At 46.4% G+C, this 12,773-nt stretch overlaps 1 protein-coding gene across 1 annotated transcript; it reads right to left on the bottom strand.

Annotated features, from left to right (window-relative positions):
- Positions 1 to 222: 222 nt before the first annotated feature.
- Positions 223 to 12,298, bottom strand: LOC137293972 (serine/threonine-protein phosphatase 6 regulatory ankyrin repeat subunit A-like). Its single transcript, XM_067824875.1, has 2 exons — positions 12,169 to 12,298; positions 223 to 5,602 (listed from the first exon to the last, which is right to left on the bottom strand). Exons 1-2 carry the CDS (start codon positions 12,171 to 12,173, stop codon positions 3,805 to 3,807), a joined length of 1,803 nt encoding a protein of 600 aa, XP_067680976.1. The 5' UTR covers positions 12,174 to 12,298; the 3' UTR covers positions 223 to 3,804.
- Between the last annotated feature and the right edge of the window lie 475 nt (positions 12,299 to 12,773).

Raw genomic sequence — 12,773 nt, 5'->3', positions numbered from 1 at the left:
TCGTACCGTGGTTGGATTTCTCACGTGAGTGCATTCTATGGAGCCAATTTATGGCGTCCCCACATCGATATTGCTGTAATATTGCAGAACGAGGTATAAAACCATAATACTATTCTTTCCGATGCACACAATACCAAGCAGCCAGTGAAAATTGTTGACTGTCGTCAACAGTTACCCTGCAGCTTTGTAATGCAGGCTGTGACATAATAACATAAGGTAAGCTATGTCTATAAACAGCTTGTTTATTCTAATAATGGTATATATGTAAATATATAATATATGCGTAGAATATACATTTTAGCAACAACTGACTGAAGCACTAGATTCACAAAATAATCTCTATGACATTCAACAAAATAAACTCACGAAAACAGTGTAACAGCCTAACAACCTATAATGGGCATGTATAGGCGCCCACAGCATCCAGAGACAATATCCAGAAATGGTCAACACTATCAGTTCTAAGGGGAAGACATACAGTTGTTATTTCAAATCGGACAATAGCAAGCTGTCAGTTATAACGGTATAATATCCAGCTGTCAGTTCTAACGGTATAATATCCAGCTGTCAGTTCTAACGGTATAATATCCAGCTGTTAGTTCTAACTGACGTGGTTATTCATTGCCTGTATGTCATTTGTTGGTTTACGGACATTTTGGGTTAAAAGTCTGGATCGTTGGTAGAAACAAATATGAAACATAGCAATATTTTCCTCCTTGTCTCCGAAAAAATACACATTGCTAGGTAATCGGAAATATTAAAACGTAATGTTAAACGAAAGTACATTTAATAGCAGTCACAAAACCAGACACTGACTATAAACAATATTCGAGGTGGTTCAGGGGGTTCCAGAACAGGTTTTCCTTGTCGTAGTTACAATAGGGAAACGCTCTGGGATCAATTTTCTCTTAAGACTCCGAGACTGGGCAGCTAGATATCGCCTTATACGTGTGAATCTGTTTAGTACATTCTTGACGTTTCTGTTCGGTGGATCCGTAAACCAAAAAATATGAAATCTAACGCCTCAACAGTACTGGTGGTGAAATATGGTGGACACCGGGGTGAAGACCTTCTTTCCCAGTACTCTCTCGTCATGATGATTATAGCGTAATAGTACCACTACACCTATATAGACACAATAATAATACGCCAACTGGCAGTATGTAAGTCACTGACTCGTCATTCATTACATTTGTTTACTGATCAGGCGTTTAGTCTGCTATGCTCTGCATATTCTAATGACGCAGGTGAAATAAGAGAAAACGTAATGATGGATAACTTGATGACGTTTGAACTTTATGGGCAGTAATGATACGCCTCAGTATAGGAATACCCAGACTTGGCTGAAGCTTAAAAACGTCGTTTCCACGACGTTTTAGAAACGGCGACACTTGAAATCAGTCGGACAGGTTCAGCCCCTACGGGCCCCTCAGTGTTTCCCTAGCAAAGGTCGAGCAGTACATCATATACTACCCATCAAAAGTTGAGCTTCACTTAAAGCACACACTATATGTTATGTATACATATTTGGTTACACCGAAAATGAATTTCTCCACTATCTTAGGGACTTCAACTGCACACTTTCTGCAGATGAACTGCACGAGGACCAAGCATCAAATTGACAAGCATGTGCAAATATCGTGCATAACAACAGTTGCATTTGGGTGTAAAATTTCGTTAAGAATTCACCATTTTTCACTGATTTTCATCATTTACTCATCTCGTGACAATAATCTTTTCAAAAGTATGAATTTGTCTTACAATAGGACAGTTCATGTGTAAACATTATCTTAAAACAGCATGGAAAATTGCAAAATGTAATTTAGAACAGTTGACTCAAGAAAGTGGCTACATTTGCACTAGTGAGTGTAATCTTTTGAAGGGTTGTATATATTTAACAGATGGGGTCATGCATAGTACAAGTCGACCACGTCATTAGAAATCAATGATCAGCTGCATCTATACAGAGTGCTGGAGACAAGTATGTCATTAAACATTTGATGGGGCTATTACAGTCATTCTGCAATACACCAATGCTTCTTCATACACATATGACCAGAAACACTTTCTGCGTCCCGATGATATAGATATAGATATAGGATATTTATATAGCGCACATATCCACGCACTAGTGCATGCTCAAGGCGCTGGTATTTTTCCCTCGATCACTGGATGTCAATCTCAATAGCACATAGTATTTCAATCTCAACTCCCTTGAGAGGTTACAACTCTTGCTGCCACTTGGCGCACCGAGTTTATTGTGGCTCTCTCATCCTAACGAGATACCCATTCACAGCTGGGTGGACTGGGGCACATAGACACAGTACTTTGTCCAAGTTCCATGCACGTTGCTGTACCCGCAACTAGCTGTCTGCACGTATTCATGTGGCCACCATCTGGTCATATACCAACGGATTCGTGGGTTCTTTTAAGTGCACAGGTGTGTGTACTGTACACTATGGGTTGTGACAACACTGATAGAGTCTGCACACAAAGTTGACTCTAAGGTTTTTACACCCGGTCATAGGTGGGCTCGATCCCGACACCTCAACCTCGCTGGATCACTCGCCTTAGCCTGCTCGCCCACCATGAACAGTTGAATAGTATATGTACGCATTAGCGACCCGCTCAGACGCGCCATCATCGCCTCCCTAGACTGTCGTGACTTCCTTACCTTTACATAGAAGTGCAGCATTTGCAGCACCATATGAAGTCACTATCCGGTATACCTATAGCAGCACCCCTAAAGGGCCCCTCAACAAATACAGTGCTGGTTTTGAAGACATAATATACGAGGTGCGACCACAACATATGAAACCTGATGAAAACTTAAATGACAGTATAGAATGTATACAGAAGAAAGACATAGATTGGGTTTTCCAGATGCCAAGACGACCATGGCCTTATCCCAATAAAGGCCTTCATCACTGTCGCACGCCCATGTGTGTAAAAAGCAATGAATCTGCCCTCAAGCTTTGATCTCCTACAAACAATATGGTCCATGAAGTTCTACAACATACAATGGTTATAAACACACACTCTACACAACGTGTTAGGCGCATATGTACTCGTAATACTGACATGTATGACTAGTAATACTTTTGTATGATCTGTCATCAATACTCAGGCTCTGATTAACGCTATACTGGCTCTCAATATCTATGTTAACATCACTTCATTGACACAGTAATATTGCCACTCCTGGCAAAAATGCAAAGTTACACAATGAACTTACCTCAACGTATCGCATTTTACCTGAAACCTGGCCGTCGTCTTGCGGGAAGACGATATTGCTGAGACGCTTTACTGAAGATTTCATTGGGGCTGTGCGCAAGTGCAAAGAAACCATGTACTTCCGGTCTCATGTCCCACATTCAATCCATTTCGCCACCATTTTACAGCACATTTGCTTCTATAAATACTTTGATTATTTCCCTCCTAAATTCTAAATTTTCTAGAACAGTCCCGGGATCCGCCACATCTGACATCACATCTCCGTCCATTTATAGTATTCTCTCCCTAATGCTGCGATCATTTTCATTTTTGAAAGGTTCAGTGCAACAAAGATAAAATGGCCGTTTTTGTAACACGACAAAGAATAGTGACACGACAACAGCCCAGTCATAAGAATGCAGGTAGGCCCGTTCTTTGGTTTTATGACCGATACATCTATAAATTCTTGCAATCAAATTTTCCGTTAACATTTTTCGAAACTGTAAATGAACAATATTAACATTTACTAATAACTGGCGTTCTGGGATAGGTAATGATTCCCTGAAACTGGGTCAACTGCACCAGGAGCAGCTACTCGGTGAGATCGCTGTAGTCCAAGAAGTTCTTGAGAACATGAGGCAGTTTTAGCTGCCTTATCTTGTTGGTGATGATCTTCCCCGTCCCTAACTCTGCCCTGATCTGCTTCCGACAAAGATGAAGCAGGGACTGTGGCGCCTGGAGTTGCTCTTGGACACTGGACAGGAAGGTCTTGCTCATGGACGCTAACTTATCCGACTCAGACAGATGAGATCGTAGAACATTGCCAGCCTCCTCGCAATATGTACTGATTAGCCAGACGATGACTTGAAGTTTTTGTTTGTGCAGAGCGTGCTCAATTGCGTTGCATGGGCCACAGGAATTACTGAGCGTGGATCTCATGTTGAACCTACAGTTTGATCTCAGCAATAACTTCAGATTTTCCATGGAAGACTGGTCGACAGCGAACCACAGCGGCAATGTTCCTGCATCGTCCTCAATATCCGGGTCGGCTCCGTAATCCAACAGCATTGAGAGCAAAAGGGGGTGGTTGTAGAAGACTGCCTCGTTGAGCGCCGTCATGCCGTGAAGGCCACGATAGGTTGTCTTGCAACCCGCCTGCAGCAGCTGCCGGGCAGTCGTCACCTGCTTGGTGTGCACGGAACTGATGAGTGGCGTTATTCCATCATTGTTCTGGGCGTTGATGTCAAAGCCTCTAGTGATCAGTTCTTGACAGCAGTCCTCGTTTCCACCAGCGGCAGCATAGTGTAACAGACTGTGGCCATTGTTTGGTCTTTTGTGGAGATCTGCACCGCTGGTTATCAGATACTTCATAACCTGTACATGCCCCTTGAGCGCAGCTATGTGTACTGGCGTACATCCCAGAGAGTCTTGACTATCGATGCTCGCTCCTGCGTTCAAAAGAAGACTACAACACTTGAGTTTGCCTCGTTCTGCCGCCAGGTGGAGGGCGATACGCTTGTTGTAAGCCACCATATTGACATTGCACTTCCAATCTATGAGCATAGCCACAACATCATCGTGACCATTCATGGCAGCCATCATGAGAGGCGTGAAGCGGCGGATGTCCTGGGCGTCTATCTCTGCTCCGTTCTGCAGGAGTATCCCGCAGCAGACGCTGTCGCCATGCTGAGCGGCGTAGTGGAGGGCGGTGGCAGCACTGTGGCTCATGCGGTTCACGTCACACTTGTTGGACAGAAACAACTTCAACAGCTCCACATAGCCCTTCTCGGCTGCACATATCAAGGGAGTATTGCCAAATGTATCTTCTTCCTCTAAATCTGCCTTGGCACTCACTAAAAACCTGCAAACACTCAAATGTCCATTTTCTGTTGCACAGTGTAGGGCGGTTCTTTCGTGGTATCCTCTCCGTCTGACAGAGGCGTGGAAGGCAAGCAGTCGCTTCACGACAGGCAAGTGGCCATTCATAGCTGCGAGGATGAGTGGAGTGTCCTCTTGCGTGTTTCTTGCATTGATATCTGCATTGGCATTGATAAGGCATTGCACACAGTCAACATGTCCGTCTGCCGAGGCGTTGTGTAGCGGTGTGTTCCCCAACGGTCCACTAGGAGACGAGGCATTGCAGTGCCACTGCAGCAGCTGTTCAACAATGGGAGCTGAGCCCAGTTTGGCTGCCACTGCTAGAGGTGTGAAGTGGTCAGCATCCCGAATCTCGGTTGGAACCCCAAACCTCAAGATGGCGGCCACGCATCTCGGACACTCCTGGTTGATAACACTGAAGAGTTCTTGGCGCAGCCCCTCCTCACTGATGCCACTGTTGATGACGGAGGCAACCAGTCGACAGTCATGTTGTTCCACATCACTGAAGGCACTGGAAGAGAAGCTGGAGGTCAGACGGGTAAGGTTATGTATATGTATAAGCGTCTACAGGGGTACCCACGGAGGATCTATATAGACTCAAATACCTGCGTGGGCTGCGTGTAAAGGGGTACCCACGGAGGAACTATTTAGACTGGAACGCCTACATGGGAGGCGTGTAAAGGGGTACCCACGGAGGATCTATTTAGACTCAAATACCTGCATTGGCTGCGTGTAAAGAGGTACCAACGGAGGATCTATTTAGACTTGAATGCCTACATGGGCTGCGTGTAAAGGGGTACCCACTGAGGATCTATTTAGACTGGAACACCTACATGGGCTGCGTGTACAGGGGTACCCACGGAGGATCTATTTAGATTAGAATGCCTGCATGGGCGGCGTGTAAAGGGGTACCCACGGAGGATCTATTTAGACTCAAACACCTGCATGGGCTGCGTGTAAAGGGGTACCCACGGAAGATCTATTTAGACTGGAATACCTACATGGGAGGCGTGTAAAGGGGTACCCACGGAGGATCTATTTAGACTCAAATACCTTCATTGGCGACGTGTAAAGGGGTACCCACGGAGGATCTATTTAGACTGGAATACCTACATGGGCTGCTTGTAAAGGGGTACCCACGGAGGATCTATATAGACTCAAATACCTGCGTGGGCTGCGTGTAAAGGGGTACCTACGGAGGAACTATTTAGACTGGAACGCCTACATGGGAGGCGTGTAAAGGGGTACCCACGGAGGATCTATTTAGACTCAAATACCTGCATTGGCTGCGTGTAAAGGGGTACCAACGGAGGATCTATTTAGACTTGAATGCCTACATGGACTGCGTGTAAAGGGGTACCCACTGAGGATCTATTTAGACTGGAATACCTACATGGGCTGCGTGTACAGGGGTACCCACGGAGGATCTATTTAGATTAGAATGCCTGCATGGGCGGCGTGTAAAGGGGTACCCACGGAGGATCTATTTAGACTCAAACACCTGCATGGGCTGCGTGTAAAGGGGTACCCACGGATGATTTATTTAGACTGGAATACCTACATGGGAGGCGTGTAAAGGGGTACCCACGGAGGATCTATTTAGACTGGAATACCTTCATTGGCGACGTGTAAAGGGGTACCCACGGAGGATCTATTTAGACTGGACTACCTACATGGGCTGCGTGTAAAGGGGTACCCACGGAGGATCTATTTTGACTAGAATGCCTGCATGGGCGGCGTCCACAGGTGTACACTGGAGGCACTATTTAGACTGGACTACCTACATGGGCTGCGTGTAAAGGGGTACCCACGGAGGATCTATTTAGATTTGAATGCCTACATGGGCGGCGTGTAAAGGGGTACCCACGGAGGATCTATTTAGACTAGAATGCCTGCATGGGCGGCGTCCACAGGTGTACACTGGAGGCACTATTTAGACTGGACTACCTACATGGGCTGCGTGTACAGGGGTACCCACGGAAGATCTATTTAGACTAGAATGCCTGCATGGGCGGCGTCCACAGGTGTACACTGGAGGCACTATTTAGACTGAACTACCTACATGGGCGGCGTGTAAAGGGGTACCCACGGAGGATCTATTTAGACTTGAATGCCTACATGGGCGGCGTGTAAAGGGGTACCCACGGAGGATCTATTTAGACTAGAATGCCTGCATGGGCGGCGTCCACAGGTGTACACTGGAGGCACTATTTAGACTGGACTACCTACATGGGCTGCGTGTACAGGGGTACCCACGGAAGATCTATTTACACTAGAATGCCTGCATGGGCGGCGTCCACAGGTGTACACTGGAGGCACTATTTAGACTGGACTACCTACATGGGCTGCGTGTAAAGGGGTACCCACGGAGGATCTATTTAGACTGGAATACCTACATGGGAGGCGTGTAAAGGGGTACCCACGGAGGATCTATTTAGACTGGAATACCTTCATTGGCGACGTGTAAAGGGGTACCCACGGAGGATCTATTTAGACTGGAATACCTACATGGGCTGCGTGTAAAGGGATACCCACGGAGGATCTATTTAGATTAGAATGCCTGCATGGGCGGCTTCCACAGGTGTACAGTGGAAGCACTATTTAGACTGGACTACCTACATGGGCTGCGTGTAAAGGGGTACCCACGGAGGATCTATTTAGACTGGAATGCCTGCATGGGCGGCGTCCACAGGTGTACACTGGAGGCACTATTTAGACTGGAATACCTACATGGGCTGCGTGTACAGGGGTACCCACGGAAGATCTATTTAGACTAGAATGCCTGCATGGGCGGCGTCCACAGGTGTACACTGGAAGCACTATTTAGACTGAACTACCTACATGGGCGGCGTGTAAAGGGGTACCCACGGAGGATCTATTTAGACTGGAATGCCTACATGGGCGGCGTGTAAAGGGGTACCCACGGAGGATCTATTTAGACTCAAACACCTACATGGGCTGCGTGTAAAGGGGTACCCACGGAGGATCTATTTAGACTGGAATACCTACATGGGCTGCGTGTAAAGGGGTACCCACGGAGGATCTATTTAGACTCAAACACCTGCAAGGGCTGCGTGTAAAGGGGTACCCACGGAGGATCTATTTAGACTGGAATACCTACATGGGCTGCGTGTACAGGGGTACCCACGGAGGATCTATTTAGACTAGAATGCCTGCATGGGCGGCGTCCACAGGTGTACACTGGAGGCACTATTTAGACTGGAATACCTACATGGGCTGCGTGTACAGGGGTACCCACGGAGGATCTATTTAGACTAGAATGCCTGCATGGGCGACGTCCACAGGTGTACACTGGAGGCACTATTTAGACTGGACTACCTCCATGGGCGGCGTGTAAAGGGGTACCCACGGAGGATCTATTTAGACTTGAATGCCTACATGGGCGGCGTGTAAAGGGGTACCCACGGAGGATCTATTTAGACTAGAATGCCTGCATGGGCGACGTCCACAGGTGTACACTGGAGGCACTATTTAGACTGGACTACCTACATGGGCTGCGTGTACAGGGGTACCCACGGAAGATCTATTTAGACTAGAATGCCTGCATGGGCGGCGTCCACAGGTGTACACTGGAGGCACTATTTAGACTGGACTACCTACATGGGCTGCGTGTAAAGGGGTACCCACGGAGGATCTATTTAGACTTGAATGCCTACATGGGCGGCGTGTAAAGGGGTACCCACGGAAGATCTATTTAGACTCAAACGCCTGCAAGGGCTGCGTGTAAAGGGGTACCCACGGAGGATCTATTTAGACTGGAATACCTACATGGGCAGCGTGTAAAGGGGTACCCACGGAGGATCTCTTTAGACTAGAATGCCTGCATGGGCGGCGTCCACAGGTGTACACTGGAGGCACTATTTAGACTGGAATACCTACATGGGCTGCGTGTACAGGGGTACCCACGGAGGATCTATTTAGACTAGGCTGCCTGCATGGGCGACGTCCACAGGTGTACACTGGAGGCACTATTTAGACTGGACTACCTCCATGGGCGGCGTGTAAAGGGGTACCCACGGAGGATCTATTTAGACTTGAATGCCTACATGGGCGGCGTGTAAAGGGGTACCCACGGAGGATCTATTTAGACTAGAATGCCTGCATGGGCGACGTCCACAGGTGTACACTGGAGGCACTATTTAGACTGGAATACCTACATGGGCTGCGTGTAAAGGGGTACCCACGGAGGATCTATTTAGACTGGACTACCTACATGGGCTGCGTGTAAAGGGGTACCCACGGAGGATCTATTTAGACTGGAATACCTACATGGGCGGCGTGTAAAGGGGTACCACGGAGGATCTATTTAGACTGGAATACCTACATGGGCTGCGTGTAAAGGGGTACCCACGGAGGATCTATTTAGACAGGAATATCTACATGGGCTGCGTGTAAAGGGGTACCACGGAGGATCTATTTAGACTGGAATACCTACATGGGAGGCGTGTAAAGGGGTACCCACGGAAGATCTATTTAGACTGGAATACCTACATGGGAGGTGTCTACAGGTGTACATTGGAGGCACTATTTAGACTGGAATACCTACATGGGCAGCGTGTAAAGGGGTACCCACGGAAGATCTATTTAGACTCAAATACCTGCATGGGCGAAGTGTAAAGGGGTACCCACGGAGGATCTATTTAGACTGGAATACCTACATGGGCTGCGTGTAAAGGGGTACCCACGGAGGATCTATTTAGACTGGAATACCTACATGGGCAGCGTGTAAAGGGGTACCCACGGAGGATCTATTTAGACTGGAATACCTACATGGGAGGCGTCTACAGGTGTACATTGGAGGCACTATTTAGACTGGAATACCTACATGGGCAGCGTGTAAAGGGGTACCCACGGAAGATCTATTTAGACTGGAATACCTACATGGGAGGCGTCTACAGGTGTACATTGGAGGCACTATTTAGACTCAAATACCTGCATGGGCGACGTGTAAAGGGGTACCCACGGAGGATCTATTTAGATTGGAATACCTACATGGGAGGCGTCTACAGGTGTACATTGGAGGCACTATTTAGACTGGAATACCTACATGGGCAGCGTGTAAAGGGGTACCCACGGAAGATCTATTTAGACTGGAATACCTACATGGGAGGCGTCTACAGGTGTACATTGGAGGCACTATTTAGACTGGAATACCTACATGGGCTGCTTGTAAAGGGGTACCCACAGAGGCACTATTTAGACTGGAATGCCTACATACGCGGCCTCTACAGGGGCACCCAGGGAGAACTGTTTAGCCTGGAATGCGTACATGTGCGGCGTCTAAAAATCATATCCCTCTTACCAGGACTTTTACAGTAACAAATTACAGAGCAGTGTCTGATACCACTTTCCTATCACTCTGTTTCCCGCTATCACACATACTCGCATGATGTCCGTGTCCCTGCTGTCCTTATGTGGATCAAGGCCGACTCTAACACTATATCTAGATGCGGGAATATGACGGACGCGTCGTGTCTCGCTTCAACATAAAGTATCTAGATTTTAACACCACACGATGTGTCATGAGTCAAACTAGTTCCCTGCCATGCACTATTACAATACAGAACATTGCTGTTGTTGTCACACATGATTGTCATATTCACAAATACTTACCAGACATTAAATAATATTAATCATATGGGTTCTTTCTTCGACACAGTCCGCCACTAAACGGAACAAAATTTTGTTTGTTTGCTGAATGTAGGCTATACGTCGGTCGTCTTTTTATAACCGAGTCTCCACCAGACCGATCTCTTTACGGCAAGAATGGGTTACTAAAGACAATTCAAACCCGCATGGGTTTCATCAAGGGGTACACGGGATGGATGTGATGCAAGGATGCACACATAGATGTCCGGGCGCATATTTTATAGTAAATTGTAGATATAAATGAGAGAAGGTGTCAGGACAAAAGAGTAATATGTATATATGTGTGTGAGTGAGTGAGTTTAGTTTTACGCCGCACCCAGCAATATTCGAGCTAAATGGCGGCGGTCTGTAAATAATCGAGTCTGGACCAGACATTTCAGTGATCAAGAACAAGAGCATCGATCTGCGCAATTGGAACCCGATGACATGTGTAAACCAAGTGAGCTAGTGTGACCACCCGATCCCGTTAGGCGCCTCTTACGACAAGCAGAGTAAGTTTTTACGGCAAGCATGGGTTGCTGAAGGCCTTTTCTACCCTGGGACCTTCACTTTTGTGTGTGTGCGTGCGTGCGTGCGTGCGTGCGTGCGTGCATGTGTGGATCCCTGTACATGTACATAAACCGACATACAAACATATGGATTATATATTCGTATATAAATACAAAACTAAACAAGTCTTCTTTTCATCAATGAGAAACACGTCCCTGTGATGAAACGTTCGGAACGCTGAACTATTTACAAGCGGTGCGTACATAACATTTAACTATTTAACATATATACGCACACACATTCAACACCAAATGTCTACAGATCTTACCTCATACTGTCAGTAAACGTATCGAATGAACTGTCAAGAATCTCCCATACACCGAGAGTGTCACTCTACGTATGTACATGTAATGCTTGAAGCACGCGACCTCATCTAATATTTTTTTTAAAAATCGCTCTGTGGGATGGGTACGTGTAGCTGTGTGTACGGCGGAGTGGTGCAGACGGCGAGTCAACGCTGACAACGGCCTCCATCCATCCACCGTCTCACGCAGATGTAAGCATGTCTAGGACGATGCATTATTCAGGTCGAGAAGTATTTCCCCGTAATCCAGTGCGAGAAGGTATCACGATGCTTTAATGACAGGATACAGGGATGATATATCAATATTTATCGGACTGTTATCAAAATGACGCGACTAAAATATGTAGTAGCTAAATTTACACACGCACATTCCTGAGTAGAAGTCTGTGGGAGCTGAGATGGTAAACAGGCTGATATAAATAGCATTTCGTCTGGAGTAAACAACACTGACCCGGACTGAGAACACGGCTCGGCCATTGCTATACACGATGAAAATATCAGTTAAAGGCTGATGTTGCACAGTTTCGAGCACAGCGTGCTGCGTGTACACTCACCTCATTTTGACACACAAATGGAAGATTCACTGTCACTGCACATTATGTGCATTTCCAGTCAGGTCGAGCGTGTCACTGTAAACACCAGCCGAATCACGGTTCCTCGTCATAATGAGATCATGTGATCAACGCGATTAAGGGGGCATAACTTCATGGATTTTATTGTCAGTGCAGCAGTCTGTCCGTTGTTCGTGTTGGTAGCACATAAGAGGATGCTGACCCCGTTTTCATGAATCCTGAAAACCAGATAAAAAAATTCCACTCGTTTTATTCCCCTCCGAGTCCTCTGAAACATACTGATGAGCACGACTTTCAACACTTCAGAATTAGGTAACCTGAGCTTATGAAACTTCAAACACTTACAACCAAAGCACAACTTTTAGAGCTGGTTAAATGTAAAACTTGTCTGACCCCGCAAAAAATACTAATTTACTCATTTACTTTATTTTTACGAGCGAATTAGCCATGATTTACTATTCTGGATATGATGAACATCTTCATAAACATGTCTAAATTTTAACCTGACGCCAAGCAGGCGGATTTGAGAATTCGGCAGTCCGTGTTGAAAATAACCCGTCCAGAGCGGTTGAGCAGGCATGTATTTC

This window comes from Haliotis asinina, chromosome 8 (genome assembly GCF_037392515.1).
Source record: "Haliotis asinina isolate JCU_RB_2024 chromosome 8, JCU_Hal_asi_v2, whole genome shotgun sequence".
NCBI classification, from domain to species: Eukaryota; Metazoa; Mollusca; class Gastropoda; order Lepetellida; family Haliotidae; genus Haliotis; species Haliotis asinina.
This window is presented reverse-complemented; position numbering and strand designations above follow the sequence as displayed.